This window comes from Rhipicephalus microplus, chromosome 5 (assembly GCF_043290135.1).
Source record: "Rhipicephalus microplus isolate Deutch F79 chromosome 5, USDA_Rmic, whole genome shotgun sequence".
Classification (NCBI taxonomy): Eukaryota; Metazoa; Arthropoda; class Arachnida; order Ixodida; family Ixodidae; genus Rhipicephalus; species Rhipicephalus microplus.
Window position 1 is genome coordinate 143,463,527 of NC_134704.1, and position 22,639 is coordinate 143,486,165.

At 49.9% G+C, this 22,639-nt stretch overlaps 1 protein-coding gene across 1 annotated transcript in view; it reads left to right on the plus strand.

Moving 5' to 3' along the window:
• LOC119174208 (uncharacterized) overlaps window positions 1-1,063 on the plus strand; it is a 43,280-nt gene extending 42,217 nt beyond the window's left edge. The window contains exon 6 of the mRNA XM_075896002.1: window positions 537-1,063. Coding sequence (XP_075752117.1) covers window positions 537-872 — 336 coding nt within the window. The 3' untranslated portion in view covers window positions 873-1,063. The remainder of the gene's footprint in view (window positions 1-536) is intronic.
• Window positions 1,064-22,639: the final 21,576 nt, after the last annotated feature.

The window sequence follows — 22,639 nt, forward strand, 5'->3', positions numbered from 1 at the left end:
CACTGTGCACGTCCTCCTCTTCTTTTACTCCACTTCTTCTTTCATACCACTCTTTCTCTTCTGCAAAAGCACTGGTAAAGCACAGAAGCTTTACTTCGGCCAGGAGCATTGTTCATTATCAATATTGCTCGTATTGGTTCTGGGAACCGATGTGGAAGCTGAGAGGGTTGGGAGACAGAGGCGATAGCCGGCATTGCTGGCATGCCCGTCTCCTGCGTATGTTACGTTGCCAAACGTCACATATTCTAGTTTGCGGTGTGGCGCTAGGTGCAGCAGTTTGGCGAAAATGCAGTTTGTTATTTTCATTTAGTTTCATCCTGAAAAGAAGATCATGTCTATCGATTTTGGCGTCTAGTACGTAAATTTTGCTAAAAGTCTTGGTGGCAAAAATTTTGCTCATTATTCCTTTAATGCATTTTGTCATCATGCAAAAAACTATACAATCATCATTGCCCTGCTGAGTGTAGTATGGAGTACTGTGTTGGCAATGCCAGTCTTTCCACACCTAAGGCAGCAAACACTCTTTCACGGTGCAGGCACAGCCTGCAGATGGCTACTCGAAGCCCGCTGGCCAGAATGAGGAGCAGTGCCAGGGTTCGCCATCCGAGGACACTATGCGGCGTTACCTCAACTTCCCCACCATAAAGGAGCGCAAGGACGGCCTGCGGTCTTCGTGGAACCCGCTCCGGATGCCCACAAACGTCATCCAAGCTCCGTGGGCGGCGATCCAGGAGTACCTAGCCCAGAACGCCTCCCGTCGGGAATGCGTCAACAGTTTGCTTCCGTCAACTTCCTCTGCCACTGCTGCCATGGCTGCTCGCAAGAAGACGGATTTGCAGTCTTTGGAGTCATTCCATATTTGGAAGAACTGATCTAGCTGCATTCCAAGAGGCCAGTGATTGCAAGCGTGACTTGTGGCCGTTACCACGTATGCGTTGTGCTCCTGGACATGACTATCACAAGAAGTGTTAAACAAGGAAAGTGAGTGAACTGCGTGGCTTTTGTGTTGTGTGAGCTAGGTCACAAAACCAATAAAAATATTGTGTTATTTGGTGGCATTTCATATAGAGAGTACTTTGTTCTTGTGCTGTTTCCCAAAAAAGACAGGAACAGGTGTGCAAATTTAGGCACTGTCTGTTCATAGTATATATGATAATGTACAAATATCAGATGGGGAAAGGAAGAGTGTGTGTGGGAAATACAAAAGAAACGAGAGAAGTCAAGTAATCTAAGTGCACAAGTGCTGTGCGACCATTACTGTATTTACTGCTGAATAAACTGACCTTTTTCTTTTTTTTTTTTTTTCAGGAATGTTGACACCATTTTGGGGGATGGTTCATGTCGAGTACTAAAAAACAAAAGTCTGGCTGTTGAACCGCTGCAGGCCTTCAGTTCAGTGGCTGGACTCTGAAGCCTCTAAACTTATTCAAGAACCTGCTCTCCCCAAGGGGAAAACTGTCCTCGTTTTGGCTCGCAATATGCGCAATCGACTTTTTTGGTTGGCTGAAGCACTTGTTTTCTCCAGTAACGAATGCACACGGATCAATGCTAAATTAAGTGCCATTCAGCTGCTCGGTTCCCATGCTCCAGCGCATGCTCAACTAACTTTAAAATTAAAACTGGCCTTGTAGCTGGCGTACTGACCAGTTGTGGTGTTCAACAAAGTTCACTAGAAAAAAACGTGACAACGAAAATGCACCCTCAGATGGAAGTGCATGCAGCGGAGCGCGCGGGCATCAAGACACCCTATTCGTGGCAAGATCAGGCTATAGGTGGTAGCACCGTCTCTGCAGTAGTGTGGATAAGCGGTCAGCAGTGTGTATACTACTGCACGCAGCGGCGCTTAGTTGCATGCGGTCTTAGCCATTCGTCGGCGATTAAAATGCGTTGAGTGCAGTTTACTGGTAATATCCACTATAAAAGTCCGCATATAGCTCAGATGCACATATTTTCCGGGTGTAATTTGGAGATGAGAAACGCGGGAAAAAAAGGTTTTCAACGAAAAAAAAAAAAATTTATTGACGCACTTCATTCATCGTCGTTGTCGGATGCGCTCTCTTCCGAAGCTCCCTTGTCGGAAATGTTCTCCCACAGCACATCATGTTCGGTGCCATCAAGCGCGCTAGAAATGGAGCACTTTTTGAATGCGCGGCAAACAAGCTCCCAGGGAATGCAGGCCCAATCCTCGGCTATCCACGAGCACAGCCCAGCTGGCGAGGCCCTTTTCAGCCATCCGGCACGGCTCACTTCTGGTTCTCCGGAGTTCGTCTACTCCGGGTACAAGCGCTTTACATGGTCGTTAAATGGCTTATCAAGCCACACCTTAAGCGGCTGCAGCTTTGATCTGGGAGGGATGACGACGAGCTTGGTGCGGGAGTCGCGCAGCAGTTGCTTTACGGAGTCAGTCAGGGGACACCGAAACCTGTCGAGCACAAGCATCGAAGGTAGCCCCAGCAGTGCTCCGGGCCGTCGACACGACACTGACCTTATCCAGCCAAGCACTAGCAATTCGTCTATCCAACCTTTGTCCTGGCAGTGGACGCCGACATTTTCCTGGGAACTTTTCCCCCTTTGTCAGCGTCTTTCGTTTGAACACCACGTGGGATGGTAGCTTACGACCGTCTGCAGCTTACGACGAGTGCAGGCCAACATTAGTCACCCATGTTTTTTCGTTCCCAGTCGATCACACGATAACTTTTCTGAAGCCTTTCTGATGCACCATCAGCGCTGAGGACGTATCCAGGTAGACCGGTGTTTGATCCTCGTTGCCGATCTGGCCCATCTGAAAGGGGACAGCCTTTCGCAACGCAATTACATACTTTTGAAACTTTACGAGATTCTTTTCATAGCTCTTTGGTAGCTTCTGCAAGATCGGTGTGTGCCGACACAGGGAGAGAACCCAGCGTGGCTCATGAAGAGAGACACCCAGTGCTTGCTCGCTTTGAAATCCTCTGGCTGAATGCGTTTGACTGAGGCGATCTCACTCGCCTTCACTCGTAGTAGCTCAATGTGCAGCTCGCTACTCCCGCATAAAGTGTGCGAGTTCTTGTTGCACGTCAGGAAATGCTCCTTTTTAGGGGCGAAGCTCCTCTTAGTCTACGTCAGACTAATCTGTGTCAGACTATTGTCCTGCGTCAGACGTAACTGGCAATATCTCCCGGACAATATAACAGAAGGTGCTGTTTCATCACCATTTCTCATCTCATTTCCTAGATGGCGTTGGTCCAATAGAAGTGTGTTCTCTGGTGGACAAGAAATCATCGGCCTTTAAATCAAGCATTTCGAAAGAGTAAAAAAGTCAGCTTTATTTCACCGAGCTGCAAAATCAGCATTCTAAAATGCTGTTCACAAAGAACATGATCAGCCATTGACAAAAGAACAGGGCCAACTGGTATGCGAAGTCTTCTCACACAAATCGCTTGATCTCGACAAGCAAAGTAGAGTGGCCTACCACAATGCCAGCTGACGTTAAAAGAGGATATTGTTGCACATGGCGCACTGGCACAACAAGTAGTGTCGCGCTGTTTCCAAAGCTCATCATAGATTTGACAAAGTTGGATCACTTCTGCTACTGTTTGCGGGCTCTTGGCGACGAGCATCTGAAATGTGCCATCAGTCACACCTTTCAAGATGTGCTTGATCTTCTCGGATTCTGTCATGGCAGAGTTGACATGCCGGCAAAGGTCAACCACATATTCGATGCAACTGCTGCGATTTTCACCATTTTACTGAGCCTGAGTGCGTAAGCGCTGTTTGGCCCGTAGTTTGCGAAGTGCTGGACAATCAAACAAATCCGCAAACACCGTTTGGAAAGCCGACCAGGTGGAAAGGTCCTTCTCATGATTACGGTACCACAGACTGGTGACATCAGTCAAATAAATTTGGACGACGGTAAGCTTGTGCCCGTCGTCCCACTTGTTGTGCTTGTTCACCCGGTCGTATTCGTCGAGCCAGTCTTCCACGTCGTTGTCAATTCCACTGAAGGTAGGTGAATTGCATTGCCGAAAGGAGCAGGGACAGACAGGAGCTGGTGTAGTTGGAGCTGAGGCGGCTACCTGCTTAGCAACTGGAGGCAACGTGCGGTTTCGTAATTCCAGAATTATGCACTATTTACACATCCAACAATTAAAATGAGGTGTTTGGGAGCGGCACTCATTTATATAACAGAAGAGCAGTCATGACTAGTGAATCGGTAATGGAGGAACCAGCCTGTGCACCGAGTCAACCAAATGTCGTCTTATTCACAGTCTGAGTGGTACCTTCCGCCTTTCTGAGTAGCACTCTTCTTCACTATATTGAATATTGCCAATCTAGCGTGTGGCGCGCTTCCGACAATCGGCCACTATGCTACCACTGTGGTGAGCCAGGTCACCTGTACCGGGAGTGCTCGTACAGACAGATGGGCCTACCTGGATTTCGGCCAGACGCTCGTCGGCCCAGGGACGGCGAACGACCCCGCGCCATCGCAGAATACTTGGCAAGTCTACCGTCTCCGAATCTTCAGCGACGCCAATCACGCTCTCCGTCTCCTCGATGCTCTACGTCCGCGAATCAATACTCCACTTTCGCCGATGTTGTTGCGGGACGATCCGCTAGGTCCCCAAGTCCACGCCGGGGAAACTAGAATCAGCGGCCTCCGGGGGTGGGACCGCTATTAAGCTATCGTCAAAACAGCCTCCTCCGACCCTTCCACCGACCTTCGACGATTCCTTTCAGCCGACACCTCACATCGCTGACGAACCCGTTTCTGCTGACATTGCCGTTCGTGTCGACAACCATCCAGTGACTGCTCTAGTCGACACCGGCGCCGACTACTCAGTTATCAGCGCTGAACTTGTGGCTGAACTCAGGAAAGTCACGACTCCTTGGGGGCATGGACCAAACCTTCGGACAGCCGGTGGTCATCTCTTGACACCAATCGGGAGATGCACCGCAAGGCTGCAAATCTGTGAGTCGACGTTCGTTGCTTCTTTCGTTGTGCTTCCCGAATGCTCCCGGAAAGTAATCCTTGGCATGGATTTCCTTCGTGAGCACGGCGCTGTTATAAATCTTCGAGACTGCCTCGTAACGTTTGCTGACGACTATGGCCCGAAGCCTAGAGATACCAATCCGCAGAAGACTGCGCTTCGCATTGTCGACGACACCGTCACACTTCCGCCACGCACCAGTATGTTCGTTACAGTACAGGGCGACATAGACCATGACAGTAGTGGTATCGCTGAAGCCAACCTTTCGGTGCTCTTGTCTCAGCAAATCTGTGTTGCCCGCGGCATAATTCAATTTAAACGTGGGATGACTGAGTTGTTGGTCACCAATTTTAGTGGATCATACCAACATTTGGCCAAGCGAACAACTATCGCTCATTTCGAATCCATTGACGATGAAGCGTGTACGACGATAGCCCCAATTTCTGCAGCCGTTGAAAGTGACACTCCGGTAACCGATGCAGTCGATGTCAATCCGAAGCTGCCATGTGCACAGAAAGAGCAAATCCGCTGTATTCTCCGCATGTTTAGCGACTGTTTCGCGTCTACATCCAAGATAAAAGAAACGCCAACCGTAAAGCACCGCATTGTCACTGACCATTCTGAGCGACCCATACGTCAACACGCCTACCGAGTATCACAAAAGGAACAAGAGGCTATACGTTCTCAAGTGAAGCAGATGCTCGAAGATGGCGTAATCCAACCCTCGAACAGTCCATGGTCGTCCCCCGTCGTACTGGTAAAAAAGAAGGACGGCACTCTCCGATTTTGCGTCGATTACCGCAAACTCAACAAAGTCACAAAGAAAGACGTTTATCCGCTTCCGCGCATCGACGACTCACTAGACCGCCTCCGACACGCCCGATACTTCTCCTCTATGGATTTACGCAGTGGCTACTGGCAGATCGAAGTTGATGAACGCGACCGAGAGAAAACAGCATTCATAACGCCTGATGGTCTGTACGAATTCAAGGTGCTGCCCTTCGGTCTGTGTTCTGCCCCTGCGACATTCCAGAGGATGATGGATACAGTGCTCTCCGGTCTCAAGTGGGAAGCATGCCTTGTTTACTTAGACGACGTCGTTGTCTTCTCCCAAACGTTTGAGCAGCATTTGCAGCGACTTAGATCTGTGTTTGCTGCTATTCGCACGGCAGGCCTATCACTGAAACCCGAAAAATGTCATTTTGGTTACAACGAATTAAAGTTCCTCGGTCACCTTGTTAGCCCTGATGGTATTCGGCCGGACCCAGACAAAACATTGGCTGTCGCAGATTTTCCACCACCTACCAACAAACGTGATGTGCGTCGATTTTTAGGCCTCTGCGCATACTACAGACGCTTTGTGCAAAATTTCGCAAACATTGCCGAACCCCTCACTCGTCTGACAAAAGACGACGTTCCCTTCGTGTGGGGCCTTGAGCAAACACGCGCTTTCTCCGAGCTCCAGCAGCGTCTCCAATCTGAGCCCTTACTCGGACACTACGACGAATATGCCGACACTGAACTACACACAGACGCCAGTAACATCGGCCTTGGTGCAGTCCTTGTCCAGTGGCAAGGCGGTGTCGAACGCCCTATTGCTTATGCGAGTCGGATTTTATCATCTGCGGAGGCGAATTACACAACAACTGAAAAGGAGTGCCTAGCTGTTGTCTGGGCAATAGCTAAATTCAGACCGTACCTGTATGGTCGCCCGTTCAGAGTTGTTACCGATCATCATGCGCTCTGCTGGTTGGCGAACCTTAAAGACCCTTCCGGTTGTCTGGCCAGGTGGAGCTTACGCCTTCAGGAGTTCGATTTGACAGTCGTGTACAAGTCTGGTCGGAAGCATACTGACGCGGACTGCCTTTCCCGAGCTCCTCTTAAGACAGTGTCAGGTGATCACGATCTCGACGGTCGTTTTCTCTGCGCCGTTAGTGTATCCGACTTGGCCGAACAGCAGAAGAACGATTCCGAGCTTCGACAATTCATCGAATATCTCGAAGGCCGTACGCCGCATCCACCACCAGCATTCGCCCGCTCGTCATCATCGTTCTGCGTCCGCAGAAATATCCTCTATAAAAGAAACTTCGACCCTTACGCGACTGAGTACCTGCTCGTTGTCCCGCCAGCGTTACGAGCCGATGTCTTGTCCGCCTGTCACGATGAGCCTTCCTCAGGCCACTTGGGATACACACGTACCTTGGCCCGGATTCGCCAACACTACTACTGGCCTAAGCTCAGTCGAGACGTGAAGCATTACGTGAAGACGTGTCACGAGTGCCAGCGCCGTAAAGCACCACATCAGCGCCCAGCCGGCTTTTTGAAGCTGATCGCTCCTCCGACACAACCGTTCCAACAAATAGGCATGGATCTACTCGGACCTTTTCCCAAGTCTCGTGACGGCAACCGCTGGATTGTAGTCGCTACTGATTACATGACGCGCTACTGCGAAACGAAGGCATTACAACGTGGCACCGCCATTGAGACTGCCCACTTTTTTATGAAAAACATCGTCCTCCGACATGGAGCACCAGCAGTTGTCATAACTGATCGTGGCACAGCTTTTACCGCCCGGATGATACAAGACGTCATGCAGCTTAGCGGCACAGTGCATCGAAAAACTACTGCATACCACCCACAAAGCAACGGCCTTACAGAGCGACTAAACAAGACGATCGCCGACATGCTATCCATGTACGTTGACCAAGACCACAAAAACTGGGATGACATCCTCCCTTATGTCACGTTCGCTTACAACACCGCTGTGCAAGAAACAACTGGATTCACACCATTCCGGTTGCTTCATGGCAGGGAGGTCACTACAATGCTGGATGCCATGCTTCTACCAGACAGACACCAGATTAGTGTCAAGACGAACGAATTTATCAGACTGGCAGACGCGGCTCGTAAGCTTGCAGTCGAACGAATCCATAAGCAACAATGCATCGACTCGCTGCGGTACAACGCTCGTCGTCGCGATGTCTCTTACCAACCCGGAGAACGAGTATGGCTGTGGACTCCCAATCGACAACGGGGCCGGTCGGAAAAGTTGTTACGTCGCTATTTTGGTCTCTATAGAGTTCTCCGTCGTCTCAGCGAAGTGAACTACGAGGTTCTTGACGAGGACATGGCTCGTCAATCCCGCCGTTTACAACAGCCACACGTCGTCCATGTTTCGAGGATGAAACCATTTTACCAACGCTGACTATTCGTCACACTCCCTTCAGTAGACTTACAGCGATTGTGAACACCCCCTTGTGTACTGCTTATCGTGTGTGTTTTCATCTGGCAATAATGTTATGACATCGGGACGATGTCCTTTGGGAAGGGGGGTAATGCCACTAGTACAAGTTCTGAAACTATTATTTCCACAGATGCTAGCATGCTTGTATGAGCCGCTGTTCACAAGAGGACAAAGATGCGCGTGCAGAGAAAAACAATAGTCGTACTGCCGTTGTTCGAATCAGTTTGACGTCCTTGTGTGCCCTTATCAGCAGGTTACAGTTACGTTGTAACGTGACAATATGACATTTAGAAGTTATGTTTTCATTGTATATGCTTTGTTTCAGGCGTAGATTAAGTGAATCTTTTATAGGTGCCACAGTTCTTGAGGAGTTGACTAATGGAAACAAATGTTCAGATTTGGAGAGCAGGCATAATTAGCGCATTGAAGCAGAGCAGTCAACAAGCAAAGGCCTCTTGAACAATGCTAGCGGTGATAATGAAAGGATTAAATTTGAATATAACCATGATCACTTTGGCAATGATAATAAACGACAGTAAGATGGTGAGGACCACGTTAAAGTACAGTGTTGGGCAAGCAATTGGGCCTGGAATAGAGATGACGAAAGCATTGAAGATGAGTAATAAGGCATTTATGGTTGTGGTAATGAACGATGATGTGGAAAATGCTGAGTTGGAGCCATTAGCAAGTGGCCATGTGAACATTGATGAGGGTGATATTAACGATAGAGTTGAGCTTTGATAAAGGCTGTGATTATGGCAAGTAGTGATGATGATATCAATGCGTTGAAAAAGAGTTGCTGGTAGGCGAAATTTTCTTGTACAAAGAAGGAGGATGGATCTAGTGTCCAGAGATATGGGCACATGATTTGTTTTTTTCTAGAATTGAAGCTTGTGGGAATTGAGGCTAACCTGCCACCATTGCGTGGGCTTTGTCGCCTATTTCTTCCGTTCTCGTCTTAACATGACTATCCCCTCCTCAGCGGTTTGTCGGTGCTGGTGGAGCGGCAGTGACGTTGACCCCTTTTGGCCGGATGTCGACTGGCACTGCGCTCAAGTCTCTCCGGGCGTTCTGCACGCATGCGTCGGGAGTCAGTCGGGGACGTCTCCGTGACATCCAAGGGTGAACACAAGTTTTCTTTTCGTTCGTCGGCTCCCTTTGTTTGGAGCTCGCTCGAACTTCTCAACGGCACCTTGCGCCCACAGCGCACGCTTACCTTTCGTGGCCCCGTCCGAACGCTAGGGCGAAGACGCGTGCGATGTCCTAGCGCGTGGCCGTACAACGCCGACCCATACCTTTTGAAACCAACGCAAGAGGAGTTTAGTTTGCCCTCGCTTGACCGATCGGGTCCTGCGGTCACAGATCGTGAGAGCAATGCACCGTAATCGTGAGGGTCCGTTTTCCCTCAAAGGCTGGTCATGGTGAATCCTTTTTGGCCACGGAGACGTGCTTGCGGCACCCTTCGTGTTGTATCTTTCGCCCGATGTGTGGATAAGCCTTGTTTGCTTTCCCGCCACCATTTTGCAGCGGGCTCTGTATGCGTTCTTGATGTTGCTGCAGGCAATGAAATGTTTCGACCTGTTTGAAAGCAGTACTGTGTACTCTCCACGCTGCGCTAGGCACCTTGGCTGTCCAAATGCACGTGTGCAGTGGCGTTGGCCATGCAAGGCAACGGTGACCGCGGCCCTGCGGCTTGATAAGACTGAACCCACGCAAGTGGTCGTACTTTTTCAAGTTACATGGTACACTACAATGGCACCCAATCCGGTATCAAATGCTTAAAGCTTCTGACTGCTCTTAGCGAGTCAGTTCACCTGTGCCATTTGGCCTCAGCAACATGTCAGCTTCGCGGGATATTCATCCGCTGTCCTTTTTGGAGGATGCGGCGTTGCTCAATGTGGCCAGTGCCTCTATCGACGGCACCCTTCTGCATCCGTCCGTGTCGCCACCCCCTGTTGTGGGGAAGACACGAGGCGCCTATCCGCTCCCTTTGGAGATGGTGCGTCATTTCGGAATGGGCCCGTTGCACTACCCAAACGGTACGCACAAACAAGAAGCCTTTTTTTTTCTCTGGGAACGGTGCGCTTGGCGGCAGTCCTTTTGAAATCACTCCATTGATCATGCTGGGAGACTGTTTACCTTCGCTCGACCGCACCGCTAAGCGTCAATGGCTTCCTGTGAAGCATGTGTGACCAACGTGGTAGCTGACATGCTATCTCGTGCCCCCTTTTGTCTGCCAAGAACCTTGATCTCGGTGCGACAGCCGCTACGGTGCCTTTGCTTATGCAAGCGTCTGGTACGAAACAGCGGTTTCGCCGATGTTAGGCAAAAAGGGGAGAGAGGAGAGAAGAGACATTTATTGATATAAAGGCTAGTTTATATGGTTATGGTGGATGGTGCCCCTCTTCTAGGACCCCACTGGCTAAAGCAGCTCGCTGGGCCTGGTCAATAGTCACCAGTTGTCTTCCCATTTCCAGTTCCGCGAGTCGCGCCTCCTACGACCAATTTAGGGAATCGCTATTCAACAAAGGCGAGATGGCAGTCTCCAGACGTTGTGTGCACTGATATATGTAATGTGCTCTAATGTCAGTGTTGCTCCGCACCACAGTCGTGTCGCTGCATCTGTGAGGGTACATTCTATGTAACCTGTGTAAATGCGGAAAAGTGTTTATTTGCAGGAGACGCCAGTCCCGTACTTGTCTCCTGTTTAGGCTAGAATGAGGGGGAGCTTTGCTTCACCTACCTAGTGTTTGACATTCGAGAATTTCTCTAGGTGTGCCAGGTGTGGAAGTGTCCTCACGGAAGATGTGGCCCGCAACTCGGCCTGTAATGCCTCGAGTGAAACAATCCACCCTTTCGTTTCCCTCAACCCCTGAGTGCGCGGGGCACCAGGTCACACCATGTCCATTGAGAGAGTCGTCCCCAGTATGTGTAATACACAGTCCGGTAAGACCCCACCAAGGAAAGGACGACAGGCGTCCTATAAGACGGCTAGAATAAATGTCGATTCACTCTTGGTCTCCGCAGCGCGTATGGCCAAAGCTATGGCCATGGCTTCCGTTGCAATTGATCTTATGTGAATTGACACTACAGTGGTTGTTCGCGGTTAATTAGTCACAATTGCAGCGCAAGCAGAGGCTATATTTGCGCTTCGATGGTAGGGACTCGCATATAAGGATCGTCCCACCGCTTGTGTAAGGTGGCCGCCCGGGCACGTCTCCGTGTCGCGTGATGGACTGGGTGCATGGGATAAGGTATCGGGGCCACGAAGATCCTCTTTCGGATTTCAGATAGCAGTAGCGTGATCTGATCACCGCAGAACTGTGGTGAGAGTGGGTAAATCAGTTCCTGTGAGACTGAAGAGCCCTAAGCAGTATTGTTAAGTCGCTCACACTGAGCCATTAGCGTAGCTGCTGCATATTCCTGGTACGTATTTGCCATGCCCAATTCATGCAGTCGGGCCGTGCTTGTGTTCTCAGGCAGGTGCTTTACAGGTGATTTTGATTACTTTGTCCACTTCTTCTATTTCATAACTCAACATAGTCTATAAAGGCAGGGCATGTTTAATGCGACTGATAACAAAAGCGTGTACTAATTGCATGGTGTCTGCTTCAGTCATGCCCTCTCGGCTACGGGCAACTCTGCGAATAACCCATAACACTCTAGACCGTGCATCTCAAAGTAGAGAGCGCTGTGCTAAAGCTGCCTGTTTCCGGTATGTGCATTTCAAGTATGCGCAGTTGGGATACCCGCTTAATGGGCTCTCCCTCTAAGGTGAGCTGCAACTTCGGATTCCTGGCCGCACCGTTGAATCTGTGTCTGATGTGGATGTACGCTGATTTGTCCGGAGCGCGCTTCATACCTGCTTGCTTCATGTAAATTTCAATGTTGATGGCTCATTGAAGAGTATCTCCTCAGTGGCCGTATGGATTTTCAGAGCGTAATATTGTTACGGGAAATAAAGTAAACACAATGAATATACTGGCGAGCTAATGCGTACAACGCTGCTGCAGTCCGAGCACGTTCCTCACAGGACTTCGTCTTCGTCATCCTCGGGCATCTACTTAGCCCGTGACATTACCCGCCGGCGGCAGAAGCACCGTCCCGGTGCGATCAATTCTCGACGCGTGAGTAGTATGCTTTAGGCCGTGAGATGTGCAAAATATCGGTCGGGACTGAAGCTGGTACTGATGTGGTATGGAGTCGAGCTATCTCATAGGTCACGCTGGTGACCTTGCGTATGACGCGGTAGGGGCCAACGTAACGGGACATCAGTTTTTCGCAGAGACCAACACGGCGCGATGGTAACCACAGCAAGACGAGCGACCCCGGAGAGTACTGTACGTCGCGGTGCCGGCGATCGTAAGCACTCTTTTGGTTAAGCTGCGAGGCACATAACCGATCCCGGGCGACTTGGCGGGTGATGTCAACTCGGGCCAGGGCATCACGAGCATAAGCAGTCGATGAGGGGGCGTCAAATTGGAGCATGGTGTCCATGGGCAAAGGTGGGTCATAACCAAATAGTAGGTAAAAAGGTGAAAATCCAGCTGTATCGTGACGTGAACTGTTGTATGTGAAGGTAACGAAAGGTAAGTGGATGTCCCAATCTTTGTGATCCTTGGAGACGTACATCGCTAAAATATTCGTCAGGGTACGGTTGAGGCGTTCCGTGAGGCCGTTGGTTTGTGGGTGGTACGCTGTAATGAACTTGTGGTGGGTAGAGCAGGATCGCAGGAGCTCGTCGACTACTTTAGATAGAAAACAGCGGCCGCGGTCGGTGATCAACTGACGAGGAGCACCATGACGCAGAATGATGTCATGAAGAAGGAAATCGACTACATCAGTAGCGCAGCTGGTGGTGAGGGCGCGTGTAACGGCATACCGCGTTGCGTAGTCGGTAGCAATAGCAATGCACTTATTACCGGTGGCCGACACGGGAAAAGGTCCTAGAAGATCGAGGCCGACTCGGAAAAAGGGCTCATCTGGTACTTCAATGGGCTGGAGGGTACCAGCAGGTCCCAGAGCAGGTGTCTTGCGGTGGTGAGGGCGCGTGTAACGGCATAACGCGTTGCGTAGTCGGTAGCAATAGCAATGCACTTATTACCGGTGGCCGACACGGGAAAAGGTCCTAGAAGATCGAGGCCGACTCGGAAAAAGGGCTCATCTGGTACTTCAATGGGCTGGAGGGTACCAGCAGGTCCCAGAGCAGGTGTCTTGCGGCGCTGGCAGGGGTCGCATGCCGCAACGTACTGTCGCACAGAACGGTAGAGGCCAGGCCAAAAGAATCGGCGGCGAATGCGGTCATACGTGCGTGACACCCCTAGGTGTCCAGCGGAGGGGGCATCATGGAGCTAGCTGGGCCAAAACGTCTGAGCGAAGATGCGCAGGAACAACGAGTAAAAGCTCAGCACCATTTGGGCGGGCGTTGTAGCGGTGCAAGATGTCGTTGTGAAGAACGAACAGTTGTAAGGAGTGGTCAGGGTGGGGGGAGTGCAGACCATTGATAATAGCACGCAAAGAGGGGTCGCGGCGTTGTTCAGCAGCTATGTCGGTGAAGCCGGTAATTGAAAGAACGAGGACCTCTTGTCCATCTTCCATCATGTCAGGGGGATCGACTGGGTAACGGGACAAGCAGTCGGCATCCTTGTGAAGTTGACCGGATTTATAGGATGCGGAAAAAGTGTACTCTTGTAAGCGCAGCGCCCAGCGACCAAGGCGTCCCGTAGGGTCTTTGAGTGAGGAGAGCCAGCAAAGCGCATGGTGGTCTGTAATAACTGAGAATGGTCGGCCATATAGGTACGGTCGGAATTTCGCAATTGCCCAGACGAGAGCTAAGCACTCGCGTTCTGAGATTGAATAATTTTGTTCCGAGCGCGACAACAGTCGGCTTGCGTACGCGACGACGTGGTGCATTCCTTGTTGCCGCTGCGCCAGCAGTGCGCCTATGCCGTGGCCACTGGCGTCAGTACGAAGCTCCGTGGTGGCAGATGGGTCGAAGTGTGCTAGGACTGGTGGATTGGTGAGAATCTCAACGAGCGACGAGAAGACGTTTGCTTGCTGTTGGCCCCAGGTGAATGCGACATCCGTTTTGAGGAGGCCGGTTAGAGGACGGGCTACTTCAGCAAACTTCTCGACAAAACGACGGAAATAGGAGCACAGTCCCAGAAAACTTCGGACGTCCTTGGCTGAGCGGGGTGTGGGGAAGTCGCGAACTGCTCGAACTTTCGCAGGGTCTGGTTGAACGCCTGCAGCGTCAACAAGATGGCCGAGTACGCAGATTTGGCGTTGCCCAAAGCGGCATTTGGACGAGTTGAATTGCAAGTTGGCATGTCGGAAAACATCAAGCACTGTGGACAGACGGGTAAGATGGTCGTCGAAAGTAGTCGAAAAAACAATAACGTCGTCAGATGGTCCACAGCAGAGGCAGATGGTTCACTTCATGCCTCGAAGGAGAGAGTCCATCATGCGCTCAAAAGTCGCGGGGGCATTGCATAATCCAAAAGGCATCATCTTGAACTGATAAAGTCCACCAGGCGTCACGAAGGCCGCCTTCTCTCTGTCTTTGTCGTCCACAGCGATCTGCCAGTAGCCTGAGCGAAGGTCTATTGAAGAGAAATATTTGGCACCGTGCAAGCAATCGAGTGCATCATCTATGCGTGGTAGGGGATAGACATCTTTCTTGGTAATATGGTTGAGATGGCGGTAATCAACACAGAATCTCCAGCTATTGTCCTTCTTTTTAACAAGTACAACGGGTGAGGACCAGGGACTAGATGAGGGTTCGATTATGCCCTTATGAAGCATTTTATCAACTTCTCGCTGTATAATAGCACGCTCCGGGGCTGACACCCGGTAGGGCCGTCGGCGAATGGGCCGAGCGTCACCGGTGTCGATGCGATGGGTTACCACGGATGTCTGGCCCAAACTACGGTCGCCGAAGTCAAAGATCTCCCGATAAGAAGCAAGCACACGGCAGTGAGCAGAGACTTGCTCAGAGGTGAGCTTGTCAGATGGCATTGGCTTGAAAAGGTCGGAACAGGAACGTGACGAGAGCGACGTTGATGAAAAATCGGGTGGCGGATCGGTGGTTAGGGCGGAAACAGTGTAGTCGACTAGTGGTGTCAGATGCGCAAGTGACATGCCGCGAGGAATAACTTGCGCTGAGAAGCCAAAATCGAGGACGGGAAATGAAGTTCGGTTGTCCTTAACTGTAACCACCGTGTTGGGGAGTGCACATTACGTGTCATGGCCACATCAGAAATTGGGGCAGCAACATAATCACCATCGGGTACTGGAGGATATGGCGAGAGTTGGACTTGGACTGCGGCTTGCGGCGGAAGTCTGAGGAAGTCGACAGAACATAGACGAGGTGGGCTGGTAGAGGCGGTCTCTGAGAAGGATGGTAGTTCGAGCCGAAGAAGACCTGTGGAACAGTCAATGAGCGCAGCGTGTGAAGTCAGAAAGTCGAGTCCAAGGATGAGGTCATGAGGGCAATTTTCCAGTACAGCAAACAGAACTGAAGTTTGATGCTCAGAAATTGTTATTCGCGCAGTGCACATTCCAAGGACAGCAGGAGTACTCCTATTCGCTGTACGAACGGTAGGTGCAATCGCAGGCGTCAGAACTTTTTGGAGGCGGCGGCGGAGGTCTGAGCTCATCGCAGATATTTGCGCACCGGTATCAATAAGAGCAGTTACAGGTAAACCATCAACGAGAATTGTAAGAAGGTTGCACCACTGGTCGGGAGTAATCAGAGGATTTGCAGTCCGAGTCGTGTATGCAGCGTCACCTCCGGGGGCTACACCGGCTAGTTTTCCGAGCGACGGTCGTAGGGAGACCGAGAACGGCGGGGTTGGGGCGAGCGGGACTGAAGACGCACGGGCGATGGCGAGCGGCTGGTCCGACGTTCTGAATTATGTTCTGCACCTGTCTCTGCACGGTAGGACGGGGCATAGGGTGCACGTTCGGAGCGAGGTCCCCAATCATAGAAGCTCGGTCGAGGTGATGAGGTCCAAGGGCTGCGGCAATGGCGAGCGATGTGTCCTATCCGATGGCACGTGAAACATATGGGCCGATAATCATGAGTGCGCCATTCAGCTGGGTTTCGTCTTGGCGCGAACGTGCAGTTCGGAGTGGCAGCCGCAACGACTGGACCCGAGCTGGAAGTAGCAGGGGCATTTTGATGAGGTGGCGAAATGCCCATATTCGCGATCTCTTGGCGCACCACGGCCTGTATCATTGAAATAGCATCGAGGTTGTGCCCTGGCGCGGTGACGCAAGACATAGCGGGTGCCATAGCCTCGAGTTCCCGACGGATTATTCTGGTGACGTTTTCCGGCGCTGGTGGTTGATGTAGTTTGGGCAAATCTTCGCAAGAGGACGTAGCCGCCGTGTTGGAAAGGCGGTCAAATCGGTGAACTATGCGCCTACTTTTCGCCTGTTCGAAGCGACGACATGCTTCGATGACCGACTCTACCGTCGAGCAGTCCTTGCACAGCAGAAAATTGAAGGCGTCATCGGGAATTCCTTTCAGGATGTGTCAAACGTTGTCCTTGTCAAGCATGTCCTTGTCGACCTTGGGCACAAAGCCAACACGTCCTGGATGTACGCGATGTACGGCTCTGTGGATGTCTGGGCACGAGTCGCAAGTTCTTTCTTTGCGGCCACTTGACGTCCGATGGGTTTCCCAAATAGATAGCGCAATTTCTGCTTACAGACGTCCCAGCTGGTCAACTCTTCTTGATGTGTCTCGTACCAGAGTTTTGCCGTGCCATGCAAGTAGAAGATTATGTTCGCCAACATAAGCGTCGGATCCCAATGGTTGCTGCTGCTAACGCGCTCATATAGAACCAGCCAGTCATCGACGTCTATGCCACTTCTGCCGTTGAATGGGCCTGGGTCACGAGGTTGCATCACAACGATCGGTTGCGGGGCTGACGGATCTTGTTGACATTGAGTAGCCTGGTCAGTCAACGTGGTAGCTGCAATGTGCCGTCCGCTGCGAAGATCCAGCTCGTGGGGCTGTATAGCGAGTTGTACCCCGCACCTTCCACCAATGATGTTACGGGGAATAAAGTAAACACAATGAATATACTGGCGAGCTAATGCGTACAACGCTGCTGTATTCCGGGCACGTTCCCCACAGCACTTCGTCGTCGTCATCCTCTGGCATCTACTTAGCCCGTGACAATATCATCCGCATATGTGGCACACCCAAGGTCTTCGTCTTTCTGCAAGTCTAGTGCCATGTTACGTAGCCCAATGTTGAACAGCATTGGTGACATGATGGATACCTGAGGCATGCCTTTATCCGGTTGACAATATGGGGCAGATCGCGCTGAACCAAATCCTATTTGCACCGTGCAGTCGGTCAAAAAATCTTGAGCATAGTGAAAAAGCTTCTCTCCACAACCGAAGTCACATAATCCCTCTAGTATTGCAGTGTGGGAGATGTTATTGAAGACCTTTTGGACGTCGAGTACAAGTACGATTCTATCCATACTACCCGGGTGAGGGTCGAGAACCTCATCTCTCAGCAAAAGGAATATGTCCTGTGCAAAGATTCCTTTGCGGAAGTCAAACATACAGTCAAGAAGGTGGTTGTTCTCTTTAAAGTAAGATTCAATTCTGGTTATTATTACATGCTTGAAAAGCTTGCCCATGCACGACGTGAGCGATATGGGTCTCAAATGATTGAGCTCACGTGTCTTTCCTGATTTCGGTATGAGCACGATATTGGCAGCCTTCCATTCAGAGGGCAGTCTTCCACCAGCTTTCCAGACTGTATCATTGAAAATATCAACTAGTTGTTTCAGTGTTGCATCACTGAGGTTGCGTAGCATAGCGTTCGTGGCTTGATCCAGTATGGGTGCTGTGTTTCTTATGAAAGTCTGGGCTGCTGCGTAGAGCCCGGGGAATGTGATCGGGGCATCCAAGCTCTAGTTCTCCTGTCCCTGATAGCCTTGCGCAACGGGTAAGATTGTCTGCTCCTTCCCGGTGTAGGCGTTTTTGATGTGTTCAATAAGTTCCTTCTCCGAGCCTTGGTATTCACCGATAATTCGTCGCATGGCATTTGATGTCTCAGTGCGTGTGCTAGATAGGTCTAACATGCAGTGGAGAATGGCACAAGTTTTCTTTGTGCTTAGAGTTCCTCTGAGAGATTCGCAGAAACTGCGCCAGTTCTGGGTATTGAGCTCTTTTGCGTACGTATTAGCCGTTTCTGCCAGCAGGGCTACTTAGCGTCTGAGTTGCTGATTGTGCTACTGCCATTTTCAGCGCTTCGTGAGGCTTCTGCGAGCGTTCCAGAGTTGAAAAAGATGGCTGTCTATTGCCGATGTTTTCGGTGTGGTCTGGATCTCCCTTGTGGCAGCACGGATTTCCTGGAAGAACATTATCCAACTATGTGCGTTGGCTGATGGTAGGAAGGCAACTAGTTGTTAGTGTTCTCTGAACTTCTACAAATCTGTGAGTCTGGCTACTTCTAGAGGTTGTCGTACCTTGGCAGTGTTTATAGAGATACATAAGTAGTGATCACTACCTAGTGTCTTCTCTAAACTATGCCAAGTTACACCCTTCTCCCTGTTGACAAAGGTAAGGTCAGGCGCGGTGTCCCATGCAACACTGTTTCTCATTCTAGTAGGAATGCCTAGCTGTGGGATCAGCAAGAGTTCATGGGACTGGGTAACGCTTAGTATGTTGAAACCCTTGATAGTGTCTCGGTTATACCCTTATTGAGAGTGCCAGGGTTTGAAGTCCCCAAGGAAAATTAAGCGATCTTTCATTGAGAGCAAGGCAGATACTTGACTTGGAATTGCAGAGAAATCGGTGCATGATCTCTAGGGGACTATATAAGTTACTGATGAGGTATTTATGATGCCCCTTCTTGGCTGGCCAGATTGTGACTATTTGGTGGTGGATTTCTACCCCAGATGCTTTGGTGACAGTGGTGACTAGGTCTTTTCAGGCTAATGTTGCAACCTCTGGGAAGTCCGTATAGCTATAAAAGGGGTAACCCTGGACGGGCATTCTACATTTTTTTACCTCCTAAAAAGAAATAGGGTCAGGTGTGTCGAGCGCCCCCTTAATGCATTGTGTTAGTGCACCATGTTTGTTGTGAAGTGATCCGATATTCCCACTGCCAAACTGAGATATTCTTGATGTCGAGCTTTTGGTCTAGCCAGAGCAATGCCTCTAGAAAAAATATGCCAGGAACATCGCTCTGTTTTCAATTGGGAGCCTCCTGCCAGCACGTAATCTCGGAAGCCATGCCTTGTGTTGCGACCAGCTGCCATGTGAGACCGCTCCCCTCTGTACCGCTCAGTCACGTGACATAACCGTACTGCTCTGTCTTGTGGCATCACGGCTGCTCGGAGGCAACTGTGAGAGCATTGCTGTGTTCACAGAGAAAGCCGTCTGAGACGCTCGCCTTCGTACCGAAGATGGAGGGTAAAATCAGAGGGTAGGGCAGCGCGTTCGCGGCTCATGTTCCAGGCATAATTTTTTGAGAAGGCGTTGGCGAGATTCATCATCATCATCAGCCTGACTGATACGTCCACTGCAGGACAAAGGCCTCTCCCATGTTCCGCCACTACAACCTCGGAAAAGAGCAGCGCTTCGAGATAGGTAATAGTGCACTTCAAGTTGTAAAAGACTGTATACTAAGGGCAGGTAATAACCGCGGAGCCAAACCGCGAGATCGAAGTAACTAGGAGAATAAGAATGGGGTGGAGCACATTTGGCAAGCACTCTCGAGTAATGACAGGTAGATTGCCACTATCTCTCAAGAGGAAGGTATATAACAGCTGTATCTTGCCTGTACTTAGCTACGGAGCAGAAACCTGGAGACTTACAAAGAGGGTTCAGCTTAAATTGAGGACGACGCAGCGAGCAATGGAAAGAAAAATGGTAGGTGTAACCTTAAAAAACAAGAAGAGATCAGAGTGGATTAGGGAACAAACGGGGGTTAAGGATATCATAGCTGAAATCAAGAAGAAGAAATGGACATGGGCCGGGCATGTAGCGCGTAGACAGGATAACCGCTGGTCGTTAAGGGTAACTAACTGGATTCCCAGAGAAGGCAAGCGGGTTAGGGGGAGACAGAAGGTTAAGTGGGCAGATGAGATTAAGAAGTTTGCGGGTATAAATTGGCAGCAGCAAGCACAGGATCGGGTTAACTGGCGGAACATGGGAGACGCCTCTGTCCTGCAGTGGACGTAGTCAGGCTGATGATGATAATGAAGAAGCTAGCGAAACGGCCCTGAGCACATCATGAGTGTGGAATGTAGTCATGTTGTTACATGAGAGGCATGTCGTGATTAGTATGTTTGGATGTGTAATTTACCTATGTCGTCCATTCGCGTCGCGTGATACCGAGTTTGGTACATGTGAAGCTATAGCAAAACGGCTGCGAGCGCATCATGAGCGTAGCATGTAGTCATATTGTTACATGACATGCATCTCGCGTTTATCATGTTTGCACCAGTGTCGTAGCTTCGTCATCTATTCACGTCCTGTAGTAACAAACTTGGTATAAGTGAAGCTAGCGAAACGGCCGCCAGCGCATCACGAGTGTGGCATGTAGTCATGTTGTTACATGACACGGCATCTCATGATTATATGTTTGCACCAGTCACGTATCTTAGGCATCTGTTCATGTACCGTAATAATAAATTTAGTATATGTGATGCTAACGAAACGGCCGTGATCGCACCATGAGCATGCATGTAGTCATGTTGTTACATGGCACACATGTTATGATTTTCATGTTAGGGTCTGTCACTTGTGTTTGCCATGCAATCATGTTATACTATACCAGTTTTGCAACATGTCATGTAAACAAAACCACCGCAAAAGCTGCAGGACCGTGAAATTTAAATTATGACATTCATTACATACATATCACGATTTTCATGTTATGACTAGTCCAACATGTTCTTTATACAGTAATGTTATGCCATACCAAGTTTGCTATTGATACCATTATCAAAACGGCCAGGAGAGATAAAAGTGGTAGGCAGCTAGATAGAAATATTGATAGATAGATACGCTCAAAGTCGCCGAAGTTCGCTAAGAAATGCTTGGCATTTAAAACACTCTGGTAAATAGATATAGAAGAGGACGTTGGCCCTCAGACAGGAGTCAGCTATACGTATTACTAATTACAATAACGGTTAGCCTAATAATGTAAAATTGTGGATTGCTGCATATTCTGCGTTATCATATTCTGCGCCGACGTCACCATTGCGCGGCGCGTACGATTACGTGCGCATCTTTCGTTATGTCGCGGCGGCAGCTATCGCCGCTCCTCTCCCTCGTTTCTCTTCCTCTCTTACGTTCATACTAAATATAAGCGAGCCTGGCTTTGACGCCAAGGCGACCTTCTGCTCTCTTGCTGACCGGCTTAAGCTCTGTTCTTCGGCGTGCCTTAAAAAGCGGTGAAAGGCACAAAAAAAAAAATTTGCTGGTAATGTTCAATGTGGGCCCTCCTTAGCTTGTTGGCTGCTCGAAGACCTTCAGCTTCTTGGAGATCTTGAAGCTTTTCACTGTATAGCTCCATTCAATTTTCTGTGAAGCAAAATTCATGCCTTAGAGTATAAACAAAGTTCACCAAAGTCAATATGCTTACTCCATATTTTAGGCTTTGCAAAACTTTCTTGTTGCCAAGAAAATTCCTTGCCCCGCCACGGTAGTCTAGTGGCTAAGGTACGCGGCTGCTGACCCGCAGGTCGCGGGTTCGATTCCCGGCTGCGGCGGCTGCATTTCCGATGGAGGCGGAAATGTTGGAGGCCCGTGTACTCAGATTTGGGTGCACGTTAAAGAACCCCAGGTGGTCAAAATTTCCGGATTCCTCCACTACGGCGTCTGTCATAATCAAATGATGGTTTTGGGACGTTAAACCCCACAAATCAATCATCAATCAAGAAGATTTCTTAACAGTTTTAGGCCATGTGCTGCGTCAAACACAACCGACACCTGTTTTGATGGCTGCACAGGATGAGTGAATTTAAGGTTGTTGTCTTGAATGTGTTGCTGTTTGTTTCGTGGATATGGCATCCAAGTAGCTTCGCCATTGCAAATGCATTACATATAATGGCAGCCACATCAAGAGAGCATTCAGTTAGTTGAATGATGGCTTGTTTGACTATGTTCATGAGCATTCACCCACTGAGTCCATTGTTCAGAAAATAACCGAATGACATTTCCTACGGGGAGGCAATGCCATACGGCCATCACAACAAGTGCGTCCCAGTTAGGCTTGTGGCATCAGTTTCGATCGGGGTCTGGCTATTGCCCAAATCGACATAACCAATCAGCCGGCCACTTGCGGTGTCAACATCGCATTTTTTTTGTGCGCTCATGCCGTCAAGCATCAGACCGCGGAGTTTCTCCCTTCAACTCCTTTCTTTGAAAGGTCCCTTTAAGTGCTCAA